Raw genomic sequence first — 25,319 nt, 5'->3', positions numbered from 1 at the left:
AGCGGACCGCCATCGCCCTCCTTTCTCTTTCAATATCCCTATCGTCTTTTAAATCCTCGGTGACCACATGGCCGAGGTATTTAAACTCGGTCACTCATCGAAGAGCGACACCGTTAAGCAGGACAGGTGCCACCTCCCCCGATTTACGACCCCTGGCTTTAAATACCAGGAGCTCACTTTTCTGAGCATTGTATTTGAGACCATGTACCCTCGAATACTCCTCACACACGCCTATCAGCTTTCTGAGCGCGGCCCTTGATGGGCTGAGCAACACCATGTCATCTGCATAGCTAATACTGTTGATGCAGTGGCCATCAATCGAGCATCCTACTCCGATGCTGCTCAGCTCAACAATCAGCCCGTTCACGTACAAGTTGAAGAGAGAAGGTTTTCACCAAGCCATTTGACCCGGTAAGTTTGGTGGCCATACCAATATTTAAAGATATTAACTAACTCACCTGGTACACCTGTATCCTTGGCGTAAACGCCAGAGAATATCGTACCTTACCAGGTCAAAAGCCTTGGAGAGATCGAGAAAGGCTGCACACGGGCGTGCTCCCATCTGTGTAATACCTGACAGTCTGCTTGAGAGACATAACCGCACATTCTGTCGAAAGTCTAGGTCTAAAACCGAACTGAGCGTCATTTAAATTTAGGTGTTCTTTAAGCTGTCTCTCAAGCAGTCCATCAAGTACCTTAGCTGTGGCTGTAGCTAATGATATCGGGCGGTAGTTGCACTTGTCGGAATTATCTCCAGTCTTGTTTTTAATTATAGGCACTACCACCGTCTTCATCAGCTCATTTGGCAGATAGGAATGTCTAATACTAAATACAGAGCGTAAATAAAAGTCCTAAAAGTCTCGGGAGGTGTGGCCCCGCATGCTGAAAATGTTCGATCGTCTGTAAATAAGGCGTTCTGCGTCTGGGGCGCTCGAATCAGCTGATTGTTTGTTGCACCTATACATACAGAGGTATTAGTCACCGCGCTAGTCGAAATGCCCTGCGTTTGTTCTTCGGTAAGTAGCGCCGCACGCGCAATATTTGGGCTGTGTGCGACAGAGAGATCGTCACCAGACAGCGTTGCGCGCGAGCGAGACAGGGACGGTGAGCGCCGCGCTTGATTGTGTTGATTTACCTCCTTATCAATAACGGTGGAATGATTATTAACGATCACCGGCTCCTGTGTTATGTGAATAATTCCTGAGGGACCGCTTTCGCTATTGAGTTCTGAGCTGTCTAACATACGATTCGTGGTACCTCGTTTTCTGTTGACAAAGTTGTCCCGTTCAAAATAATTAACCATGGATGCTTGCTGAAGATTAATGACTTCATTTTGTAATCTCGAAAACTGGTCAACATGTGTATATGTTTCCTTAATAGTCTCAATCTTGTGTTTGAGTAAAATAAGGTCCTTTAATATCCGTGTCGCGTCCAGGTGATCAAAAGTGACCGGGGGTAATTTTTGTAGGTCACGGGCGACAAAAATCGGCAATTCTTCAGGATCTTTCTGTTTTATTAGTGAGATTATGATTATAATAAGACTATTTCTCTTTGAGTGTTTCCCTCCCTTTTACGGTTGATATTTCTTCCCGTTGTCTTGACAGAGGTAAACAAAAGATTTTTTGATGCACTAATTTCTTCCGGTCTAAACGCTGTGATACACAGTCTGATCATTGAATCTTCGTCCATCACATCACACTTGTTCTGAATAAAGGCCAGAACCTCGTTTATAACTACATTAGGTACAGTTCGCGCACTTCAACATTTTAGAGGTCGTTGACCCGTTCACATCAGCCATTGCTAACGTTCGCACACTATGACGCGCCGCACGAGACTGAATACCAAAGTATTTATAAAATTCTAAAATTCCAAATATGACTTTAAATATCCAAATACGTATATAGATTAATGTTTGAATATTAATCATAGATACCTTGCTAATCTCGAGTTTACTGTGACATATTATGACAAACTTACCTAATAGTTAAATAATTGAGTAAGAGAATGATGTCTATATCGATTAAGTAGCAATAATTCTACCTATATGATCATGCAGATAATAGGTGATTAGGTGAAATAATTCAAATGAAGCTATTAAATGTATCCCTATGGGCTATGTTACTATACTAATTATTTTACGCGACACTCGTCGTGGCGAGATGTTTCACGTAAGCGGCGCAAGTCACGAATTTGGTCAGGTTGGTTTTTGCTGGGGTGGCCATTTTTGCGAATCCGGTAAAGCTTTTTCTGTCCCGTCATGGCCGCCATATCAATTATAAGGGAACGTCTGGTTGCATAACCAGTGAAAGGCGCAATGTTCTGGACTCCCCCGCCACGGCCGCAACTTCCCAAGTAAGGAGCACTTAAATTAAGTCTAAAATTGTACTTTTTTACCATTCCGCACGCCTTAAAATTATTTATCTTTATTGTAATAGGCCTCTTTATGCTAATTCAAAGTATTTGCGATATTTGCCTTTCAACTTGTGAGTTTTTACATTGCTCCAGTTGGTTGTTATTTTCAATATAAGTATCTATATCTACAGTGTCTATAGTTAGCGTGGTATAAATTTTATAACGTACTAAATATGTAATATGGTAATGTCTTTGACCGTATACGCATTTATAATAATTATTCTAGCTAAAAATAAAATATGAACGCTCGTGAATTGAAATTCCAAATAGAATTATTATTGAATATGATAAGATACAATAATAATCTTGTATATTTTGTTTCCATTAGACACGTGTAGATAGATAGTATACACTAAGACTCGGTTATGTATAAAAATAATGATAACTTATGAGTTATCATAATTCTATTTATAAACAAAAAGATATAGTATTGCTGTTTTAGGAAGTTTTAGTAATACGGAGTTAATAGATTAGTAAAATATTTGTTTCCGCAACATCAATTGTTTTAGTGGTCGTCGCGTCGGTGTCCATTTTTTAACTGTTTGATTGATTTGATTTTGATTTGAATTTGATCATTTTTAAACTTTTTAAGTGAATTCCTTAGTACCTACGTGTTAAATCACAGTATCAATATAAAAAAGAATATTACCCAAAAAACTACTAATAATCTAAAATTCTAAAATTAATTATGCCCTTGACACGAAATTGCTTAAAATTGTTCTAAAGTCAAAGGTCAAAACGTTCGGTTACATTGGACCGCAGACTTGTCTACAATTGTAACCCGCAGTCTATCTATGTATACTTACTAATATTATAAAGCTGAAGAGTTTGTTTGTTTGTTTGTTTGAACGCGCTAATCTCAGGAATCCGATTTGAAAAATTCTTTCGGTGTTAGATAGTCCATTTTATCGAGGAAGACTATAAACTTATACATATATTATATCACTAGCACTGCTGTGCTACGCGGTTTTACCCGCAGTGCTCCGGTCCTATTGGTCTTAGCGTGATGGTAGCCTATATATAGCCTTCCTCGATAAATGGGCTATTTAACACCGAAATATTTTTTCAAATCGGACCAGTAGTTCCTGAGATAAGCGCGTTCAAACAAACAAACTCATCAGCTTTATAATATTATAGTATAGATTACGCTGCTTATGTTCGTACAGGAGCGGAGCCACGCGGGTGAAACAAGTAATAGAATACAATTTGTTCAATGATCAATGAAGTTGCGTACACGCATTACGCGCGTGACGAGGGCGTCGGATGGGCGTGCCAGCCGCACCCACTCGACTAAATAATCTACTTTATCTAAACATTATTGAATATGTCTGACGAAGATCCAATTTTTGATGATGTATTTGCATGATTAGATATATCGGTTGGTGCTTTGAATAGCTTAGAAGTTTGTTTCATCTCTATTCCATATGATATTCTATAAAATTTATATAACCTCTTTTACATAATATTTCATCAATTCTTTATATTAGCTGTGTTACCGTGTGTGTACGTGTACACCTACCTATTGAATTGAACGAAAAATTAAAAATAACCTTTACAAACAAATAAACAATAGACCGTACTATTTTCACTTCAAAATAAAAAGTACAAATTGATTTATGTTGTTTTCATTTATAGACTACAAGCCCGCATAGGACAAAAATATGGGTCAAATGAACCACCAGGGGACATATCTAGAACGATAGCAGAGCAAAAAATAATAAGATTCATCACTATGCCGTCACTTGTAAGCTGTCCAACTGAGTGCAGATGAGAATTGAAAAGTACAGGTAGACTCGGTAAATTTTGGTCATATATTTTTGTACGGCATTCTTAACCATCGTTAGATCCATTAAAAATAATAAGAAACCGCTCAGTGCCGTACAAAAATGGTGGTCCACCAAGTCGGAATTTTTATTTAATTTCCGAGAGTTACCGGGGGTAAATTTGGTCATTTGACCATGTACGGCATCTGTGTCATACTATTGCTATACTGCTTTTAATCCATTATTCCTCAACGCCGTACAAAAATCATGGGGACAAGGGGAAAAAATCGAGAGTTGTAATCCCCTCTCTTTCCCCACTCCAGGGGGTCATTTGACACAACACGAAATAAATTTATTTTTAAAGTATTTTATGCATAGATAATATTTTTTCATGTGCCGTACATTTTCGTTGGTTCAAAGGGGAAAAATCTGAAAAAGAAATCCATATAACGAAATCTTTGCTTTATATTTTGATAATAAAATATAAATATACATTAATATTAAGAAGCTTGAGGTGGTTAATTATCACCTTGGAAAGTCGGAGTCAGGTGGAATGGACTCCGTTAAATTGATGAACTAATAAAAAAGCTATGAACGAAAAGATGTGAATTATATGCAATCAGCCCATGAATACAGGTAAAGTCACAAGCAAATGCTAGTAATATATACATATTCAAAATGTACAAGTAAAGCGCTTCCAAATGATACCAAACACTGCATATTTATCATAACTTTATTTTTTTACTCTGTATGTTTTGTCCGCTAGAGGGCGCCACATTAGATTTTGTGAAACCCCATATAGCCTTTAGCTAGCTGGTCGCTGGTTATCCAGTGAACAATTCAGACGCTTCTAATGATATGTCATTTGTCGAATTCTGATAAGTAGTTTAGAAGTTACGAGGGAATAGATGAACATACATACATGACCTGTAAACAACCATAACCCTCCTTTTGCTTTGCCGTAGTTGGGTAAAAATATGTTAATGCCGTACTGTATCAAATGGCCATAAAGCACCCTTAAAATTGTAGCTTTCGTCGCTTTCATCAGCCTAAAAGATGTGGTCTGCACAAAAATGTACGGCATCATTTTTTCCTAATTTATCTATGTTAATACTATTTAAAACAACGAATAAAGTGTAGAAAACTATTATATTTCATTAATCTACGATGTTTAAACTTTAACAAAATTTCTGGTTTTGCATTTCTCTATAACTTTTTTTAGAACGGTTTCTTTTGAACGGCAATACTATACAACAATTGAATTTTACAATATCATGTTAAAAAAAAGTTCCCGTACAGGGTCAAATGACCTTACAGCTCTTTATATCAAGAATTCGATGAAATTAAGATGATTATTGGTATACATTTAAAAGAACAATTATTTTTTGACGGCATTGCTTTTAATAGTACTTTTGAGTGCTAGATAATGTTTTGGAACCGAAGCCGTACTTAGTCAAATGACCCCCTGGAGTGGGGAAAGAGAGGGGATTGCAACTCTCGATTTTTTCCCCTTGTCCCCATGATTTTTGTACGGCGTTGCGGAATAATGGATTAAAAGCAGTATAGCAATAGTATGACACAGATGCCGTACATGGTCAAATGACCAAATTTACCCCCGGTAACTCTCGGAAATTAAATAAAAATTCCGACTTGGTGGACCACCATTTTTGTACGGCACTGAGCGGTTTCTTATTATTTTTAATGGATCTATCGATGGTTAAGAATGCCGTACAAAAATATATGACCAAAATTTACCGAGTCTACCTGTACTTTTCAATTCTCATCTGCACTCAGTTGGACAGCTTACAAGTGACGGCATAGTGATGAATCTTATTATTTTTTGCTCTGCTATCGTTCTAGATATATCCCCTGGTGGTTCATTTGACCCATATTTTTGTCCTATGCGGGCTTGTAGTCTATTATATATAAAATTATTTGTTCAACATCACTTTTTTAATTAATAAACCCATATTTCTTCAGATAATCACATTTTCAAATTGCCATTGGTATCACAAAATTTTCTTACAAATCAAATCAAAAGCATTAATTTTCAATGAATGGTAAGCCACGGTAACGATTACACCTATATTTTCCATTCACTATCAATAAGAAGCCGTCAGCGTGGCCCAACATTTCGATGCGTATGGCCATAAATTACCTAATAACGGGCGGACAAGGAAAAAAAAACACTTCCTACTTCAATAACGGGAGCGAAGTAAATTATATGTCGTAATGAAGTTGTCGCATCTGCTTCGGGGGTCACGTGGTATCACCTTTTCGTTTTTTTTTTGTTTTTAGTAGTTTTCTACCAGTCGTCCTGCTTACGGCACCGCCATAAATTTAGTTCGGTTGCGTCTCGAATCTACAGCCAATGTGATTTATTCCCTGCCAAAATATGTACCCAGTTTATTTTTTTATAATTTCTTTTCGGCTTTGGACACTTCGAGTAGCGTCCAACGATCACACAGATACGACGCTCGCGTTCCATGGCCGACGGTAGTGGGTTTTAAAAAAAGAACACTTTATTTTTGCTGAAACAAAAAGCTGTTTGGATACTTTTATATCTTTTCTCTTCGTTTTTGTCTTGATAAAAGATAACGATGTCACGAAAGTTAAACGAAGCATTTTGTTTATTTATAACTGTTAAAATACCACTGGCATACATAAAGAGTTCGGGTAAAATTTTGTATTAATAAAGCGGATAAAGAAAAAGTTTTCGTGTTGCAATGCATTTTATCACGATTAAACGTTGTTTATTTCACAAGTATATCAGTTTTTAAATGAATATGTTGAACGCTGGTGATGCGTCCTTATACACCGCTACCTAAAAACATTACGTCGGTATTAAAAACAGCTACAAAATGGTTCACAATATACCTTCACTTATGGTCTCACTACCCGTCAGTCGGCTAATGTGATATCCATGTTACTTCGTTTAGTAAACGCCGCTATCTCTCACAAGACATCTGTATCAGTGGCACACCGACCCAATAGCTTTATATTGAAGCCTTATTTATTACTCAAACCCTTCTCGAATTAAGAATAACGACATTTTGTTTATGGCATTAAAATCAGGATGTTATTTTTATTAATAGGAATACACGACCTTATGAACGGACTTTTCCTCGACCAACACCGCATTTTAATGTTATAATTAAATCATATTTTTTATGGAAATGATAAAAGTAGCTTTATAAATATTCAATTACAATTTTTTAAGCGAACAATTACTATAACTTACATATTTTATGTCACCAAATAAAAATGTACATTAATATCAGTGTGCCTATTAAAGGTTCTGGTAAAAACGCGGGGTGTCATAAAAATAGTGATGTAGTGATTTGTTATCGATAAAATTGCTAAATGTTTTATCGTCTTTTAATGCTGCTACAGCTATGAGCTATAAAATGTAATCTCACTTTCATCTTTAAATAGTTAACATAAGTATTGTGTAAGCCTTTGTTAATTTTATCACTCATGTGTTTATTATACCGCTATTCGTGGAATATGAAATACCTATTTCGAAGTTGGATATTTTATCAGTGATATAGGTTCAATGTCGTAAACAATTTCAATCACAGCCATCAATCAGACGATTATAAAATAGAGAAGTCTACGACCAGAGAGCCGGTTACATTAATTCGAATACTATGGGCATCACTAAACTGGAAAAATATTATACACCGTTTTTGATGTTCCTTTTGATATCAATCGCAGTATAACTCCACAGTTTTAAGTAGTAATAACAAATGAAATATGAGCGGCGCTTGGCTGGTTCGCCGCGTATACGTAGTACGTGGTATAAGTTAGACGCCCCGGTAGCGCCCCCTGCTGCTTGCTGAAACGACATATGCTACCATTTACGTAAATCTCACATTTATTCATTTTGGTTATCAAAAGCTTATACAGCCATTAAGGATATCAATATTTTTTAAGACTTTTCGTTGTAGCGCTATTAAAACACCATTATGCACGAATCAAACTAAGAAATAATGTAATAGTGAATTATAAGAATATAATAATTAAAATTATTATAGTCTAATTTTCCAAATTAATGTGCCAAAAGAATTTAGTGGCCACCGGACGAGGCTCTATCGTGTAGGAAATCTCCATTTTTTTTCCGGCCTTAAACATGAATGGTGCGTACGATTTATGAGATCACAGTGATCTTTTACAACCAACGTTGTTTTTTTGTTAATTTTTTACCTTCCTTACGCCTTACCTTTACAAGGGTACGTTTTGTGTCTCAATCTATTAATAATGTCTTCTTTTAGCGGACGCGACGTTTCTGTACTGATTCTATTTGTTGATAAAAGCTTAACCATCACCAAATGTGCATCGTTTGAGATTTGATTTTTATCTTTTTTGCTAAAATTCCGTTTCGGACAGAAAAAGGAAGGATGTCCAACGCCTGTCGTGTCCCGGGCTTGACGTGACCCTAAAAAAAATTTAACATTGGTAATCCATTAATATGTACACGCATTTCAGTCTAAAAACGCCGCATCACGTTATAAATATTCCAAACCGCTATCTTTAATAATAATGAGTGGGAAGTTTTCGGTTCAGCAACTTCTAGGTATTCCGAGTAAAACATGGAAATTCTCTTGTATGCAAATCCTTTCTGCTCACCGAGAGACCGTATCACCACGGCGATGCACGAGCGCTCGGGGCGAGTCTTCCTCGGCCAGTTTTAATTGAACTGTTGCGGACACCTGGCCTTTTCTAAAGTCCGTATGATTAAGGTCATTTCATACGCAGCCGTATATCTAGGTAATTTGGTGGCTGGTTTTATCGCTGACAGTGGGTGCGTAAATCATGTCGAGCAAATAGAAACGTTGCGTCAGCGCGGCCGATCTGCACTTCGATCGGTGTGGGATCACCTTTATTACTTTGAATTTATTTTTTTGCACGAACGTTATCATCTTGTAAATTTGTACATAAAACTTCGTACTCATTTCGCTATCTTACTCTATATATCTCATTCTTATCTTTAATGTCTTCTTTAGTATGTTTTACCAGGTAAACAGTGAACTTTGATAGAGATACGTTACTGAGATAGGGAAGGTATCTATTATTATCTAATAATTATTTAACCTTTACAAATCCTTTTAATATAACATTTTTATCATCTCTATATGCGATATGATGCCATTAAGCGATAGCATTACAAATAAAGTCCTAGGGAGACTGTCGACTTCCTTGTGCGTCGATTTGGAAAGTAAACATAAAACAATTGTATGCGTAACCGCAAGCGGCACGTCTAAAGCGTTCCATTTAACGCGAATCGGTCGCCATTAGCTCTTGAGTAAAATGCTCCAACGAATCCCTGCATAATTACCTACGTCGCTAATTGTTCGCGCTCAGACCTCGGAACCGGAGGCGTCGTTGCTAATTTTACTATTTATTTTAACGTAATCATGACCCTACATTCATCTCTATTTGTTTTATTTGGTATCTCACTACGAGATTTGAATTCATTAGATCTTTTCTAACTGTGCTGCGGAATACGCTCTTATCGCGGCCGCGCGGTGTAAATTTAGATCATTAAAACAGTTTCGCTTCGCGTTTATAGGGCAGCGTTATGGCGATGGAGGTTTAGAAAGATGTCAATGCAATGATACTCATTGCATTTCTATGTCCCGTGCGGTATGCTCTCGGTTTCGGAATATTTATTGGCAACACTTTTTATTGGTCGTTAAACGTGCGACGCGATGTGGCAGCGTGCTTTTCCCGTCACGGATACGTCACGGCGAAGCTGAGAAATTGTAAATGAAAACAATGAATTGGCTGCGTGTTTCAATCGATTTACGACCCAAAAACACGACGAATCACTTCAAGGCAAAAAAATAAGATTTTATTTAACTTACTCATTAGCAGTAGCGGCACTGTTAACGTTCCACTTTGAAATCGATGTGAATTTGAAACTTACTTTTTTAAACTCTTATATTTATACTGGTAAGAACAAGTGTGTAGAAAAATTAACATATTCTATTCAATGGTCTGCAATGATGTCTACATTAATGTTAATAGTGTAATAATCTTTACTGTAAATCATTGCGAATTTGCATCGCGAATTACTAATGTCGTATATTTCAACATTATTTATATCAACTTATTGACCTTATATTGCTTTATTTATATGCATGAAGTTTAATAATAATTAAGATATAGAAATATATGACTCATAATAGATACCTAACTATAAAAACATGCCATAAAACACGTATAGATTTAAGTGCCTAGAATAGTGTGTATATTTCTATATTTCATTTATGTGACGTTATGTTTATCATTTAGCAGCATGACTATTCTCTTCTCATACCAGATCTGAACGCTGATTACCTGGAGATGGGTTTCCGGGGAGGGGGTGCCCTGGGGGCGACCTCGCGCACCAAGCGCATGCGCACGAGCTTCAAGCACCACCAACTGAGAACGATGAAGTCCTACTTTGCCATCAACCACAATCCAGACGCGAAGGATTTGAAGCAACTCAGCCAGAAAACCGGCTTGCCAAAAAGAGTGCTGCAGGTAATTATTCGAGTTTCTGCATTTCTTTTGTCGTATGTTCTAGCATCAGAAATCTCTTCACACCAATCTATGTCTATGTGTATCTCTATGACATCAATAATAAATGCATATTCATATCGTGCAGAGGTTATATTGCTAAAACATAAGACAGTGTTAGAACATAACCGCTAATATTTATGATTGGTTAGTGCTATCTATAAGTCTTGCGAATTGAATGTATCGATCCCTGTACGGCTTTGTTCAACCGCGCTATCATTATTTAATGCAATGCGAACGCCACTTCCATACTAATTTATAATCTTATTAGACTAACATTCTACTTTTTGTGTTCAAGCTTTAGAAACATGGTGTACGGTGAATATGTTAATGGGATCGGATTACTAGCATCAAAATTGTCGAGACGGTATGTGGAATTGTGTCACGTATCTTGATAAACGAAGGTGGGGTACTCACAAGGTTATCGGCTCGAACAGTTAAGTTTTAATTATTTTTATACTTATTCCTCTTTCAACTTACTGTGGTCTGTGCCCTGCAGTCGCGTTATCTGCGCTTCTATCCGACACTTTGGGTCACTCGAACCATGTGTTTATTTTTTCGTTTCTGATTAAGATTTCTTCTTACAGCCATATATTTTCTAAGCAAGTGCGCAAGAGGTAAGTAATCAATAAATTTGTGTTTAACGAATGTCGCCCTACTGGTTTATTTATTGTAGGATTTATGAAAATATAAGGTATAGGATAGGTACCTAACACCAAGGTACCTAACGCCTACACGGAATAAAGAAGTTTTGATTGGGTCGCCGTTGATGAAAAAGGTAAGTATACGAGATGGATTAGACAAAAGATCTGTGAACACGAATGATTGATGACGTCAATATTTGCTCATGAACACACGGGTCATACATTTGGAGCGGCTTCAAAGGCAACGGTTTCACTTGGCACATCTGCCCGCTGCTGGAAGGAGCGCTTACTAATAACTTGAACACACTTCGGTGTATCTTTACCTTTTAGAGCTCTATATTGCTTTTAATTTATTTGAAGCAGCGGCCCTTTAATGTGTATCTCGCACGGCCTCTTCAAAGAGTTCTCCTTTGTTTTCGTAATTACAACGTTTTTTGTACATTACGTAAGAATTATATTGAACACTGTTCTCTTGTTATACGCATACAAGATAAAGGTCCTTTCTAAAATCTTTAAAATTTTCAACAAACAAGTAAAAGTCATCGAATACAGGTGCAATAAAAGTATGTTTACCAATAAACTAAATCACATCTAATTTCCGCTTAGTAGTTCAAGTTTGTTAGCAGCTGCTGGTTTTATTTAAAAGCTCACTTCAAATAAATTGCTGTTCAGTCGTTAATTATTCTCAGTATTTATGATTAAAAATTTATGTTCGTGGAAGACCAAACGTTTATGTTGTAATTAATTTATTGCTCGGGCACGAATCGAGATAACGAGGAAAGTTGTAGATTTGCCTGAAAAACTGTTAATTGTATCGGTGGCCTTTGTCACGCGTGTTCCAAGCGAGCAAGGATCAGCCGGGGACAGGCTCACGAACGGTAGGCTTTGCGGCTCAGTATTTATCGTCGGCCGAGCCGAGCCGAGCGGGCCCGAATGTAGATAGCGCGCGCCGCATAAATTTTCCCTCAACCAATTATACGAAGGCAAAGGACCCCTCTCCCTTAGTCCTCCGAATATTGATCGAGAATTTTTTTCTGGAAAAAAAGCGCACGGTTTGCGCTCGCCATTCTGCTAAGATAAGTATTTTTTCGTTTTGCGCGCATTGACTTTGGGATAAACGCTCCCGTAAAGGACATCTCGTCGGATGAGTTTTTTTACAAATAGCGAAAGTTCAGATTATATAAAGAGATATTGCATTTTGAAATAACTTCGAGACCTCTCGGTCTGGACTTATTGCTTTCATATAAATGATTACTTATATATTTTTTATTTATTAGTTGGTAGAGTCAACTTAACTTTAAAAACTGAAAATACCGGTTATTTAAATTTAAACGGAATCTTGTCAGAGGGTAGTTGAGAAAAAAACAACGTAAATTTTATAAACTGTGTATTAGAATAAATACCAATTAAATTTATAATACGAGAAGAAAAAGTGTAAACTAGTAGGTACTAATAATTTCCAATAAGAATTCTTATAGGAAATGAAATATGACGCGTGTAAATGCAGATTTCGAACTGACTCGCAATAGGTAGATGAATAGCGTAATAAATTCTTATTTAAATTTTCTGTTAATAAAACTGCGCACGTTATTTTAAAAGCTCGAGTTTCGCATAAATACGAGACTGATGATACATCTCTCACCTAGCGCTATTTATGAGCATACTAATTGCGCTTAGAAATATTTAGTACCCAAAGCTGCGGCACTAAGCCTGTTTTAGTACTAGGATATTAAAGGATAAAGGTTTGTTGCTCTTTTCTAATGGATAGTTTTATGATGGGAAATAACTTATAAATTTTTAATTTATCTTTAATAGGTATTCTTAATATACGTCAAAGCTCTATTCATCTAGAACTCCATAGATATAGAGCAACATTACAGACAGAGTCTTAATGTAATTATAAATATAATGTGAATAAATAACAATGAAACAGGTGCAGAGTTTAGTCCGCGTAATATTATAATGTTGGGTCGCCGCCTCCCGCTTACGCGCGGCGTCAGCGAACATCGTCGCGGGCGCATTTAGAACAAACCGAGCCATATTTCTCCCGTTGCGCTCGCAATTGCGTGATTTGTCACTCGCTTCGTTTGTATTTTTTTTCTCACTGAAAAATGAACCGGGTTCAAGAAGCGCTGCGTAATTAGTTGATTGAAAAAGTGCCTTTTCTTGTTCAACCTCGCCGCGCCATCGAGCCACGCGTACTCGGTAATTGCTACTGGATTTTTTAATCGAACTATCAATTTTATTGACATTTCCATATATTGAAACAATGATTAAGGAATGACCAGTTTTTAAATTATTCTTAAGTTCAACACTAAAGTAATTCCATTAAAAAAAGTTGTCGTTTCAGTATTTTAAGTAACTTTTTTTTCAAAGACCATGCCTCCGTTATTCTTATTGAAAAGGAAAGAAGAATTTTAATAAAAGTACAAAAAATATTTCCTTATCTGTCTATCCTAAAAAATATACTTAATGGTATGTATAGCTATAACACCGACTATTCTTAAAAGGCGACACAAATAAACTTGAAGATTCAGAAGGCGTCACAACCCCAGCAATTAGAAGCGGATGGTCACACCTCGACATTTGGTCGCATATAATTTTACTTTCTAAGTACATTTTGAGTTAATAATAAACGGGTGTAGTCAATTAAATCGTGTCCTTAAGACGACAAATTAAGAGTCAAATCTGAGTGTGACGAATTGAGATCACAATCAAACGCTCTAGTAATTAGTACGAACGCATCGCCCTGAGACGCTCGGTTGGGCAGATAATTTCCGCCGCGATTTCAAAAGACGACCATTTGTCATTTAGTCGCGCGTCCTCGCGCCGAGCGGACGTGGCGCGTCTACCTCCTAATTTATTCAAATATTATTTATATAAGGAAAACGTGGGTACTATTAATCACATCTCTTCAGTTTTATTTACACATAAATGGAATGTTTGAATGTCTTTGATCACGTTTTTGTTCAGTTGTTTAATGAAGTTTATTACGTGTGGGACTTTTTCTTTTAGTTACGGGATGGGACGCTTAGCTTCATACACATCAAATTGTTTTGTGTTATGTCTGTATGTTAAACTTGTTAATTTTATTGGGAACAGTAAAAATGGTTTAGATGTACCCATCTTACAAATACTTATTATACTTATTACCATAAGTTATAATGAAATATCCTTGAGAAGGTCCTGTAAAAGTTGCTACTAAAAAGATGCACCAGCCTTCAAATAATTGACATTTAACGTTGTTCACGTCAATATATTTAATATCTGAAAAATTGTTGGAAGTAAACATAATTTTTAGACTTCTTTTTCATTGCTCTTTTGTTTATTCAGGCGTTTATAACACAGTTTATAAGTAGGTACCTACAACATTAGCATGTTATGTTTCAACGCTATTATTAGATTAAGATTTAAGTATGTATAAGAAATAAAGCAATCAAAGTTAGTGTCATAAAATATTCAATAAAATGTGGCTCTCCATACAAAGTGATACAAATCACATGATTTGTCTGAAAATTTGACATGCGCTACTTTTTATAGCAACTATAATATTTGAGCAAATTGAGACGTACAGTTTGTGAAGAAAAGTTATTTTCAAATATCATTTCTAACAACGTCACGGCATAATAAATGATATCGTGCGATGGGACGCGACGGGTCTGCCAGCGAGCGACTGGCAAGAATAGTGATCGGGCTACAAGATATTTACGAAAACTATTTGTTGCATAATTAATACATTAACGCTATACTTTCTATTTGGCAATACTTTTCGATATAAATAGATATAAAATGGCTTAAACAGAAAAAAAAGTGTGTGCGTGTAACCTTTACGCGCGATTGAAGTAAAACTTCTTTGGCGTTGACGACATATATCACTGAAATGATTAAATATTAACTTAAATAAATAAATATTATATTATAATTTAATTATATTTATTATTCATGTGCTTTACAAAGATTATTTAAATGTTATATTAATATTATTCATTCGAAACAGGTAATTGAATGTCATCTTACGTACGAAATTATAGGTTTGTGGTAACTATAATGTGAAACATAAATTTTACTCTCTAAATTTGCTACTTTTCTTGAAAATACAGCATCTATCGTTGTACCGAAACGCGTTGTTGAATGAAGTCGAGAAGTATTCATAGATAAATCAAATTTTTCTTCTAAAAAATCAATTAACGGCTGAGATTCCTGAGAGCGAAAATTAACATTAAAATCTCCAGTTAGAATCATCGGTAATTCATGATAATTACTATTTAAAAGTCGAGAACCTTCAATTGTGAAGTGAAGTAATTGCTGATGAATAAATTTTATGATATTTGTCAGGCTAGTATTTGTAGAAATATAAATAACAACGATAATCACAGGTTGGTCATTCGTATTAACACATCGAACCAAGGCGATGTCACCAATTTGTGAAACCTCATCGGAAATTTGTGATAATATCGTTTGTGAAATATTTTGAATTGGTGTTACATTGTTCAGTGTATCTGTAGATGAATGATATACAGCTACTCCACCAGCAGTTGAGTTGGGTCGTTTGTATTGGGTTACGCAATAAAAATTTTCAATAAGAATTTGTTCGTCATTTTTCATCCAAGTTTCGGAAAATAACAGCAATGTGGACCTTTTTAATACTTTATCATTCAGATCAGAAACATGAGCACGTAAACTTTGGCAGTTGAAGGAAAATAGTGTAATGTTACTCTCATTTACAAGGTTATATAATTCTTCCTGTTGTGTTATTAGGCGAGAATTTGAAAGTCTTTCAAATTCACACTGTAAATCAACTATTCCCCCTGGACGCTTTCTTCCATGATAAAATTTGTTGTCATCGGTGTTTGAGACAATGAACAATCCATTTATATCAGTTACTCGTGATAATGCTACATATAACAGCTGCTGACTGTGACTTTTATTGTATTCATAAACGATTTGATCAAAAGTACCACCTTGAGACTTATGTATTGTAAGCGCACAAGCAGATACTAATGGAAAGTGATTTCTCTTTGCAAATATTGTCTTATTTCTATTCATTGGTACAGATGACGATCTTCATAAAATTGGGACTGCTGTTCTACTAATGTTTAGAGTTTGAATATGATGGGCAGCTTTTTTCCTAATTTTCTCTCTTATCTTACCAGGAAACTCAAGCCATAAGCGTATGATGTTATCACTGTCATCACGTTCAATATACACTAACTTTCCAACACAACCGTTGGCTAAGCCATCAGATACATCAATATTGGTTGTAATAATGTAATATTTGTTAAGAACTAATATGATTTCATAAGGCGATCCTCCTGTATCAATAACTGACATTTTATGAAATTGTTGGCGTACATATGCTTCTTGTTCAACTGAATGACAACCTATATACATATCTGTTGCTATGGATACTACTTTGTCTTCAGCAATATTTAAAATAGATTGATTATAATCCGCAACATGTTTATTTTTATTTTTAATTTAGTTATTTTAAAAGTAATAAATAAACAAGTATATTTAGAGATTTTCAAAAAATTTTGCAATTTAAAATAATGTTTTTAAAACTGTTGAATTTTTCATTCACTTTGCTATTCACAATTGATCCGTTTGAAAATTTGAAAATAAATAAACCTAATTGATTATGATATTTGCCACTAGCTGGCGTATGTCAAGAAGCGTGTAGTATATGACATATACTTACAACCAATCAGAATTATTATTTTTAAATGGCGGAAACTACACAGACTATAGTAAGCGTTACTTCCGTCAGAAAAAAAATCTGAGTTACTCCCTAGTCGCGCCTAAAGAAGTTTTACTTCATTGGGACTGCTGTTCTACTAATGTTTAGAGTTTGAATATGATGGGCAGCTTTTTTCCTAATTTTCTCTCCTATCTTACCAGGAAACTCAAGCCATAAGCGTATGATGTTATCACTGTCATCACGTTCAATATACACTAACTTTCCAACACAACCGTTGGCTAAGCCATCAGATACATCAATATTGGTTGTAATAATGTAATATTTGTTAAGAACTAATATGATTTCATAAGGCGATCCTCCTGTATCAATAACTGACATTTTATGAAATTGTTGGCGTACATATGCTTCTTGTTCAACTGAATGACAACCTATATACATATCTGTTGCTATGGATACTACTTTGTCTTCAGCAATATTTAAAATAGATTGATTATAATCCGCAACATGTTTATTTTTATTTTTAATTTAGTTATTTTAAAAGTAATAAATAAACAAGTATATTTAGAGATTTTCAAAAAATTTTGCAATTTAAAATAATGTTTTTAAAACTGTTGAATTTTTCATTCACTTTGCTATTCACAATTGATCCGTTTGAAAATTTGAAAATAAATAAACCTAATTGATTATGATATTTGCCACTAGCTGGCGTATGTCAAGAAGCGTGTAGTATATGACATATACTTACAACCAATCAGAATTATTATTTTTAAATGGCGGAAACTACACAGACTATAGTAAGCGTTACTTCCGTCAGAAAAAAAATCTGAGTTACTCCCTAGTCGCGCCTAAAGAAGTTTTACTTCAATTGATTATGATATTTGCCACTAGCTGGCGTATGTCAAGAAGCGTGTAGTATATGACATATACTTACAACCAATCAGAATTATTATTTTTAAATGGCGGAAACTACACAGACTATAGTAAGCGTTACTTCCGTCAGAAAAAAAATCTGAGTTACTCCCTAGTCGCGCCTAAAGAAGTTTTACTTCAAAAATGTATCCAAAAATTGTCGACATCGATATCGACTATAGCATGGGAAGAGTTATTTCGAATTCATAAAATTGAATACAGTAAAATGTAGTATCATTACGAGATATCATTAAAATGATATGTCGCGTTATTCAACTATAGCCCGAGCTTCAGAATGGAACAAAGTATTGCAAGGATAATAAAGCTCGGCTTCTCAATTGTTGAAATATCGCAACACGCCGAGCGCTTGTCGCTTGCAGCTATTATTGTTCGCGAACGAAATCTCCAATATTCCTCCAGAATTTACAATAGAAAACATTTTTCGTTACATGATTTTTCTCATTGTTCGATTCGTGTAATTGATAGCGCTGTCAGGATAACGAGGGATAGGCGGCACCTTGGGCGGCACGCTCATTATTTTATGACACTTGACTAAAATGAAGTTAATATCCTAAATTGTAAATGTTTTAAATTATAAGTACAATTAATTTATCTAGCTATTTGTTTTTTTTATTCGCTTTTATTGACTGCATGTAGATATGTTTGTATTTAACTGGCGCATTTTGACTCCATTTTGACCCACTTTAAACGGACAGATTTAAACTTTGTACACTTACTTATCAAGGATCGCTTACAATACAATAATTTCATGAGTAGGAGGTATAAGTCTTATGAGTTTTTTAAACTAATTTATTATAGTTATGTACCTATGCGTAATTCTATTGAAATGTTATGAATATATTATATTTTGTAAACAGGAGAAAATGTTCTATTTTTAAAAGCAACGAATTAACTCGATAGTATAAAAAAAAAAGTGTGTGCGTGTAACCTTTACGCGCGATTGAAGTAAAACTTCTTTGGCGTTGACGACATATATCACTGAAATGATTAAATATTAACTTAAATAAATAAATATTATATTATAATTTAATTATATTTATTATTCATGTGCTTTACAAAGATTATTTAAATGTTATATTAATATTATTCATTCGAAACAGGTAATTGAATGTCATCTTACGTACGAAATTATAGGTTTGTGGTAACTATAATGTGAAACATAAATTTTACTCTCTAAATTTGCTACTTTTCTTGAAAATACAGCATCTATCGTTGTACCGAAACGCGTTGTTGAATGAAGTCGAGAAGTATTCATAGATAAATCAAATTTTTCTTCTAAAAAATCAATTAACGGCTGAGATTCCTGAGAGCGAAAATTAACATTAAAATCTCCAGTTAGAATCATCGGTAATTCATGATAATTACTATTTAAAAGTCGAGAACCTTCAATTGTGAAGTGAAGTAATTGCTGATGAATAAATTTTATGATATTTGTCAGGCTAGTATTTGTAGAAATATAAATAACAACGATAATCACAGGTTGGTCATTCGTATTAACACATCGAACCAAGGCGATGTCACCAATTTGTGAAACCTCATCGGAAATTTGTGATAATATCGTTTGTGAAATATTTTGAATTGGTGTTACATTGTTCAGTGTATCTGTAGATGAATGATATACAGCTACTCCACCAGCAGTTGAGTTGGGTCGTTTGTATTGGGTTACGCAATAAAAATTTTCAATAAGAATTTGTTCGTCATTTTTCATCCGAGTTTCGGAAAATAACAGCAATGTGGACCTTTTTAATACTTTATCATTCAGATCAGAAACATGAGCACGTAAACTTTGGCAGTTGAAGGAAAATAGTGTAATGTTACTCTCATTTACAAGGTTATATAATTCTTCCTGTTGTGTTATTAGGCGAGAATTTGAAAGTCTTTCAAATTCACACTGTAAATCAACTATTCCCCCTGGACGCTTTCTTCCATGATAAAATTTGTTGTCATCGGTGTTTGAGACAATGAACAATCCATTTATATCAGTTACTCGTGATAATGCTACATATAACAGCTGCTGACTGTGACTTTTATTGTATTCATAAACGATTTGATCAAAAGTACCACCTTGAGACTTATGTATTGTAAGCGCACAAGCAGATACTAATGGAAAGTGATTTCTCTTTGCAAATATTGTCTTATTTCTATTCATTGGTACAGATGACGATCTTCATAAAATTGGGACTGCTGTTCTACTAATGTTTAGAGTTTGAATATGATGGGCAGCTTTTTTCCTAATTTTCTCTCCTATCTTACCAGGAAACTCAAGCCATAAGCGTATGATGTTATCACTGTCATCACGTTCAATATACACTAACTTTCCAACACAACCGTTGGCTAAGCCATCAGATACATCAATATTGGTTGTAATAATGTAATATTTGTTAAGAACTAATATGATTTCATAAGGCGATCCTCCTGTATCAATAACTGACATTTTATGAAATTGTTGGCGTACATATGCTTCTTGTTCAACTGAATGACAACCTATATACATATCTGTTGCTATGGATACTACTTTGTCTTCAGCAATATTTAAAATAGATTGATTATAATCCGCAACATGTTTATTTTTATTTTTAATTTAGTTATTTTAAAAGTAATAAATAAACAAGTATATTTAGAGATTTTCAAAAAATTTTGCAATTTAAAATAATGTTTTTAAAACTGTTGAATTTTTCATTCACTTTGCTATTCACAATTGATCCGTTTGAAAATTTGAAAATAAATAAACCTAATTGATTATGATATTTGCCACTAGCTGGCGTATGTCAAGAAGCGTGTAGTATATGACATATACTTACAACCAATCAGAATTATTATTTTTAAATGGCGGAAACTACACAGACTATAGTAAGCGTTACTTCCGTCAGAAAAAAAATCTGAGTTACTCCCTAGTCGCGCCTAAAGAAGTTTTACTTCATTGGGACTGCTGTTCTACTAATGTTTAGAGTTTGAATATGATGGGCAGCTTTTTTCCTAATTTTCTCTCCTATCTTACCAGGAAACTCAAGCCATAAGCGTATGATGTTATCACTGTCATCACGTTCAATATACACTAACTTTCCAACACAACCGTTGGCTAAGCCATCAGATACATCAATATTGGTTGTAATAATGTAATATTTGTTAAGAACTAATATGATTTCATAAGGCGATCCTCCTGTATCAATAACTGACATTTTATGAAATTGTTGGCGTACATATGCTTCTTGTTCAACTGAATGACAACCTATATACATATCTGTTGCTATGGATACTACTTTGTCTTCAGCAATATTTAAAATAGATTGATTATAATCCGCAACATGTTTATTTTTATTTTTAATTTAGTTATTTTAAAAGTAATAAATAAACAAGTATATTTAGAGATTTTCAAAAAATTTTGCAATTTAAAATAATGTTTTTAAAACTGTTGAATTTTTCATTCACTTTGCTATTCACAATTGATCCGTTTGAAAATTTGAAAATAAATAAACCTAATTGATTATGATATTTGCCACTAGCTGGCGTATGTCAAGAAGCGTGTAGTATATGACATATACTTACAACCAATCAGAATTATTATTTTTAAATGGCGGAAACTACACAGACTATAGTAAGCGTTACTTCCGTCAGAAAAAAAATCTGAGTTACTCCCTAGTCGCGCCTAAAGAAGTTTTACTTCAATTGATTATGATATTTGCCACTAGCTGGCGTATGTCAAGAAGCGTGTAGTATATGACATATACTTACAACCAATCAGAATTATTATTTTTAAATGGCGGAAACTACACAGACTATAGTAAGCGTTACTTCCGTCAGAAAAAAAATCTGAGTTACTCCCTAGTCGCGCCTAAAGAAGTTTTACTTCAAAAATCAACTTAAAGCGAAGTTATTAAATAGGTACGTATTCTATTAACTTGTAACACTGTAATTTCATTCAGAAAGGTCGGGCATTTATAGTCTCCACAGGTAACGATGAATGGGAGTTGGTAAAAATAAGTCACGTCATTCATAACACGAATATTTTGTAGACCACCGTGCGACCCTTATCTCAGACAACGTGTGGACGTAGGATCATCAATCCCGCCCGTCGTCTCCTGCGCTTTTCGCCCATTTCTCATTTGCTATCGACTCACATTTTGATGATTATTTTTTGACGCGCCTGACAGCTTTTCCGTACCTACCTTCTGTACCTACTAATTAACGTAAAATAATATGTTGCGTAAATATGAATACTGTTTAAGATCACACCGCTAACAATAATGCTAATTTGTTAGTGTAAATATTTGTGTGACTCATGTTTTATTTTCTAGGAGTAATTGAATGATCATCTAAATTTGGCATTAGGCATTCGCAGCGGCCATGACATGAGAGGCGGGGCATCGATAAAGTTGCGCGCCATTGGTCATGAATTCGCGCGTTCTGGAAGCGTTCCACGTTCAAATAACGCGCCAAAAGGAAAAAAAAATTGTATTACCTATTTAATAAAATTAGCGAAGTTTTAAGAAAAACAGCATGTGTATTTTTATTTTTAATATATTTTGGAAACATAAGTAATTAGTCGTTAAAACTAAACTATATAACTACATGACGCATGTTCTTTGCGCAGATACAAGAAATGGAAGAAGAAATAATTAGCAAAAAGACGTACGGGAGCCTTATTACAAGCTGGGGTAAGAAGCAGGCGACGCAGGCGAGTGGCGACAGCGACCTTCGCACCAAGCGGACCACTCAAGCGCTCAACAGATTAATCTCGCTAATGAGAGATAAAATCTGCATTCGGAATGCAAACGACAATTGTCGAATATCTCCAGCACGCTTTAACGTGTCCTACAAAATGGAATTAAGATTCGTAAAAAAAAAACTGGCTTCCGCATCCAGGCCGCGCTAGTCGGTAGGCCATTACGCCGAAATCGTCGGCTTATTATGGAAGACGCTATGGACGCATTCAGTAGTGAATTTTTTCTCATTTCGCAATGCGACGTTTACCTTTTGTAGCACGGTTTTACATTCTGCTGGCGAATTTCGATAGCGGTGTTTTTACCAGTATTAACGTTTCTCTTTTTGTCGGCAGGTCTGGTTCCAGAACGCGCGCGCCAAGTGGCGGCGCATGGTGACGAAGCAGGAGAACAAGATGGCGGACAAGTGCTCGCCGGATGCGTCGCTCGAGATGGACATGTACCACGGGCCCATGGGCTCCATCCAGTCGCTGCCGCCGCACAGCCCGCCCTACAGCGTCATGGGCGGCCCGCCGAGCCCCAACTCGATGGACTGTCCGTAGCCCCAGTTCTGCGCCTTATGAGCGCCATCAAACTAGTTAGAAAATGTGTTTCCAAGATACGCGCTCTTACCAAACTGTACAGAAGCTAGTGAAACATTCTAACGCAACGTTATGAGACTGTTTACATCGACTGTAGTTTACGTGAAACTGACTGAAATTCGTCGTCGTTAAATTAGCATAGGTCCTGTGAGTTATGTAGTGCGGTGGATTACATTGATTGTGAAAAAGGTTGTATATTTATATCAATGATGATGCCATCTGAACTTTTGATGTTTGAAATTTGGTGAAAAACAATATCATTGCAGTCTCTTGGATTAAGAGTTTAATTTTGGTTCTTTAGATCAACCGTATGTATGTTTTGGCAAAAATCTTATTAGTTTCGCACATCCGTCCATTTGTATCTGGGTAATATTATGTTCTGTTGTCTTATTTATTGAAAACTCATGTAGCATAATGGCAACGAGTAGAACATGATCATCTCGTAAATCTATATTATACATTTAAATTTAATTTCCTTAAGAAATAAATGTTTTAACAAACAGTTAAATATTTGAGAATGTTTAATTTGTTGATTTGTGATGATGGCGGCAAATTACCCTGGCAAATTTTTAATAATTATGTAAATTATTATTTTATAAATTTAGATATATTCCTCATTGTACTTTATTTAAACTGCGCATAAAAATAATGTATGTCAAATTGTAAAATATAGAAAGATTAATGTGTATTGTTCTTGGTAAAAAATGTTATATGAAAACATTAAGATTGTGGTCAGTGATTTAATAACAAGATATTATGTAAAGTTCGACGACCGAAGCGGTGTTTAATATATACTATTTATTTATTGAATTAATTAATAATTTAATTTAAAGCGTAAATTTAGTGTAAGATGTAGGTATATGCAAAAATTTCCATAATATAAATATTTTAGTGATATGACATAGTATTAAGAAATTACATTGGCTATGGCCGCTCACTTACACGCAATAAATCGACTATATTATTATAGTGTCGACAATAACATTCAACGATATTCTATGAGATCCCGCGTACTATGAAATCTGCAAGAGTGAACGATGTAACATGGCGCCTGCACACATGCAAAACTATTGACAATAATAATTCCAATATGATTGCGTTTGCGCGGGTGTGAGAGTTCACATACAGCGAACAAGCGTGTCAGTAATATTATACTGTATATTGAAAACGACGTAGAACGGATGTAACGAGTAATGATCGTATAGTTTTAGATTTGTAAGTAGAAAGTTATGCCAGATAAGTACACGCACTGGTAGTTCCTTTTTTGTATAAATTTATATTGTAATCTTAAAGTGAATAACTTGCGAAAATAAAATGTGTTAGCCACATATGTAAGCGATACTTCTCATTCATTCTGTAGAATTTAGAATAACGGTTACACTAAATAACGAATAGGCATAGACAGGTGGCGCGTTCGACCGACGCGCGCAAAGTTGTTTCCATTTCGGATAACTTCCTCATGTCACTAAAATTATAATGATCTGTTAATAAAAACTATTACAATTTTTATCCTGTTTTATTTCATTGAACCTATAAAGCACATAATCAACCACAACACATGGCCTCCTCAGCAACTGTTAAAATCTTAATGCATATTATAATGAATCCAAAGGGAAGGTATAATAGACAGAGTAAATTTACCAAAAAACGTGTATCCTATAAGTGAATTGTTCATTCAAACACCATTTAATTAATAAACGGTGACTTATAGCAGGTAGGTAGTAGGTATAGACCGGAAGAATGTAAAGCTCTCAATCGGCCGTCGCTGACACATAGGTTCCCTGACCTTGATCACTATCATGATGGAGTTCTCATTTAATAAGGATCGGATTCAGAAGCTAAACTTTAGAATTACGAGCTGTCACATAGGCGCGTACGGCGGACCAGCCTGAGTTATGTTGTTTTAATTAAAACAATAAATAAGAGCGGGGCAGCTGCTCTTTTGGGTGGTCCCGATGGATTCCATTTACCAAAATTCCCCACATTATCGATATACAGCAGATCAA

The 25,319-nt window shown here is 35.2% G+C and overlaps 1 protein-coding gene across 1 annotated transcript in view; it reads left to right on the top strand.

Moving 5' to 3' along the window:
* The window catches only part of LOC149911083 (protein apterous-like), a 58,825-nt gene extending 34,005 nt beyond the window's left edge, over positions 1-24,820 (top strand). Inside the window, exons 5-6 of the mRNA XM_090102594.1 lie at positions 10,501-10,703; positions 23,068-24,820. Of these exons, the coding sequence (XP_089958720.1) occupies positions 10,501-10,703; positions 23,068-23,274 (410 nt within the window). The 3' untranslated portion in view covers positions 23,275-24,820. The remainder of the gene's footprint in view (positions 1-10,500; positions 10,704-23,067) is intronic.
* Positions 24,821-25,319: the final 499 nt, after the last annotated feature.

The sequence above is a fragment of the Colias eurytheme genome, chromosome 1 (assembly GCF_061535395.1).
Source record: "Colias eurytheme isolate Ceu_HAF_F1 chromosome 1, ilColEury1 Martin Lab GWU primary, whole genome shotgun sequence".
Lineage (NCBI taxonomy): Eukaryota > Metazoa > Arthropoda > Insecta > Lepidoptera > Pieridae > Colias > Colias eurytheme.
This window is presented reverse-complemented; position numbering and strand designations above follow the sequence as displayed.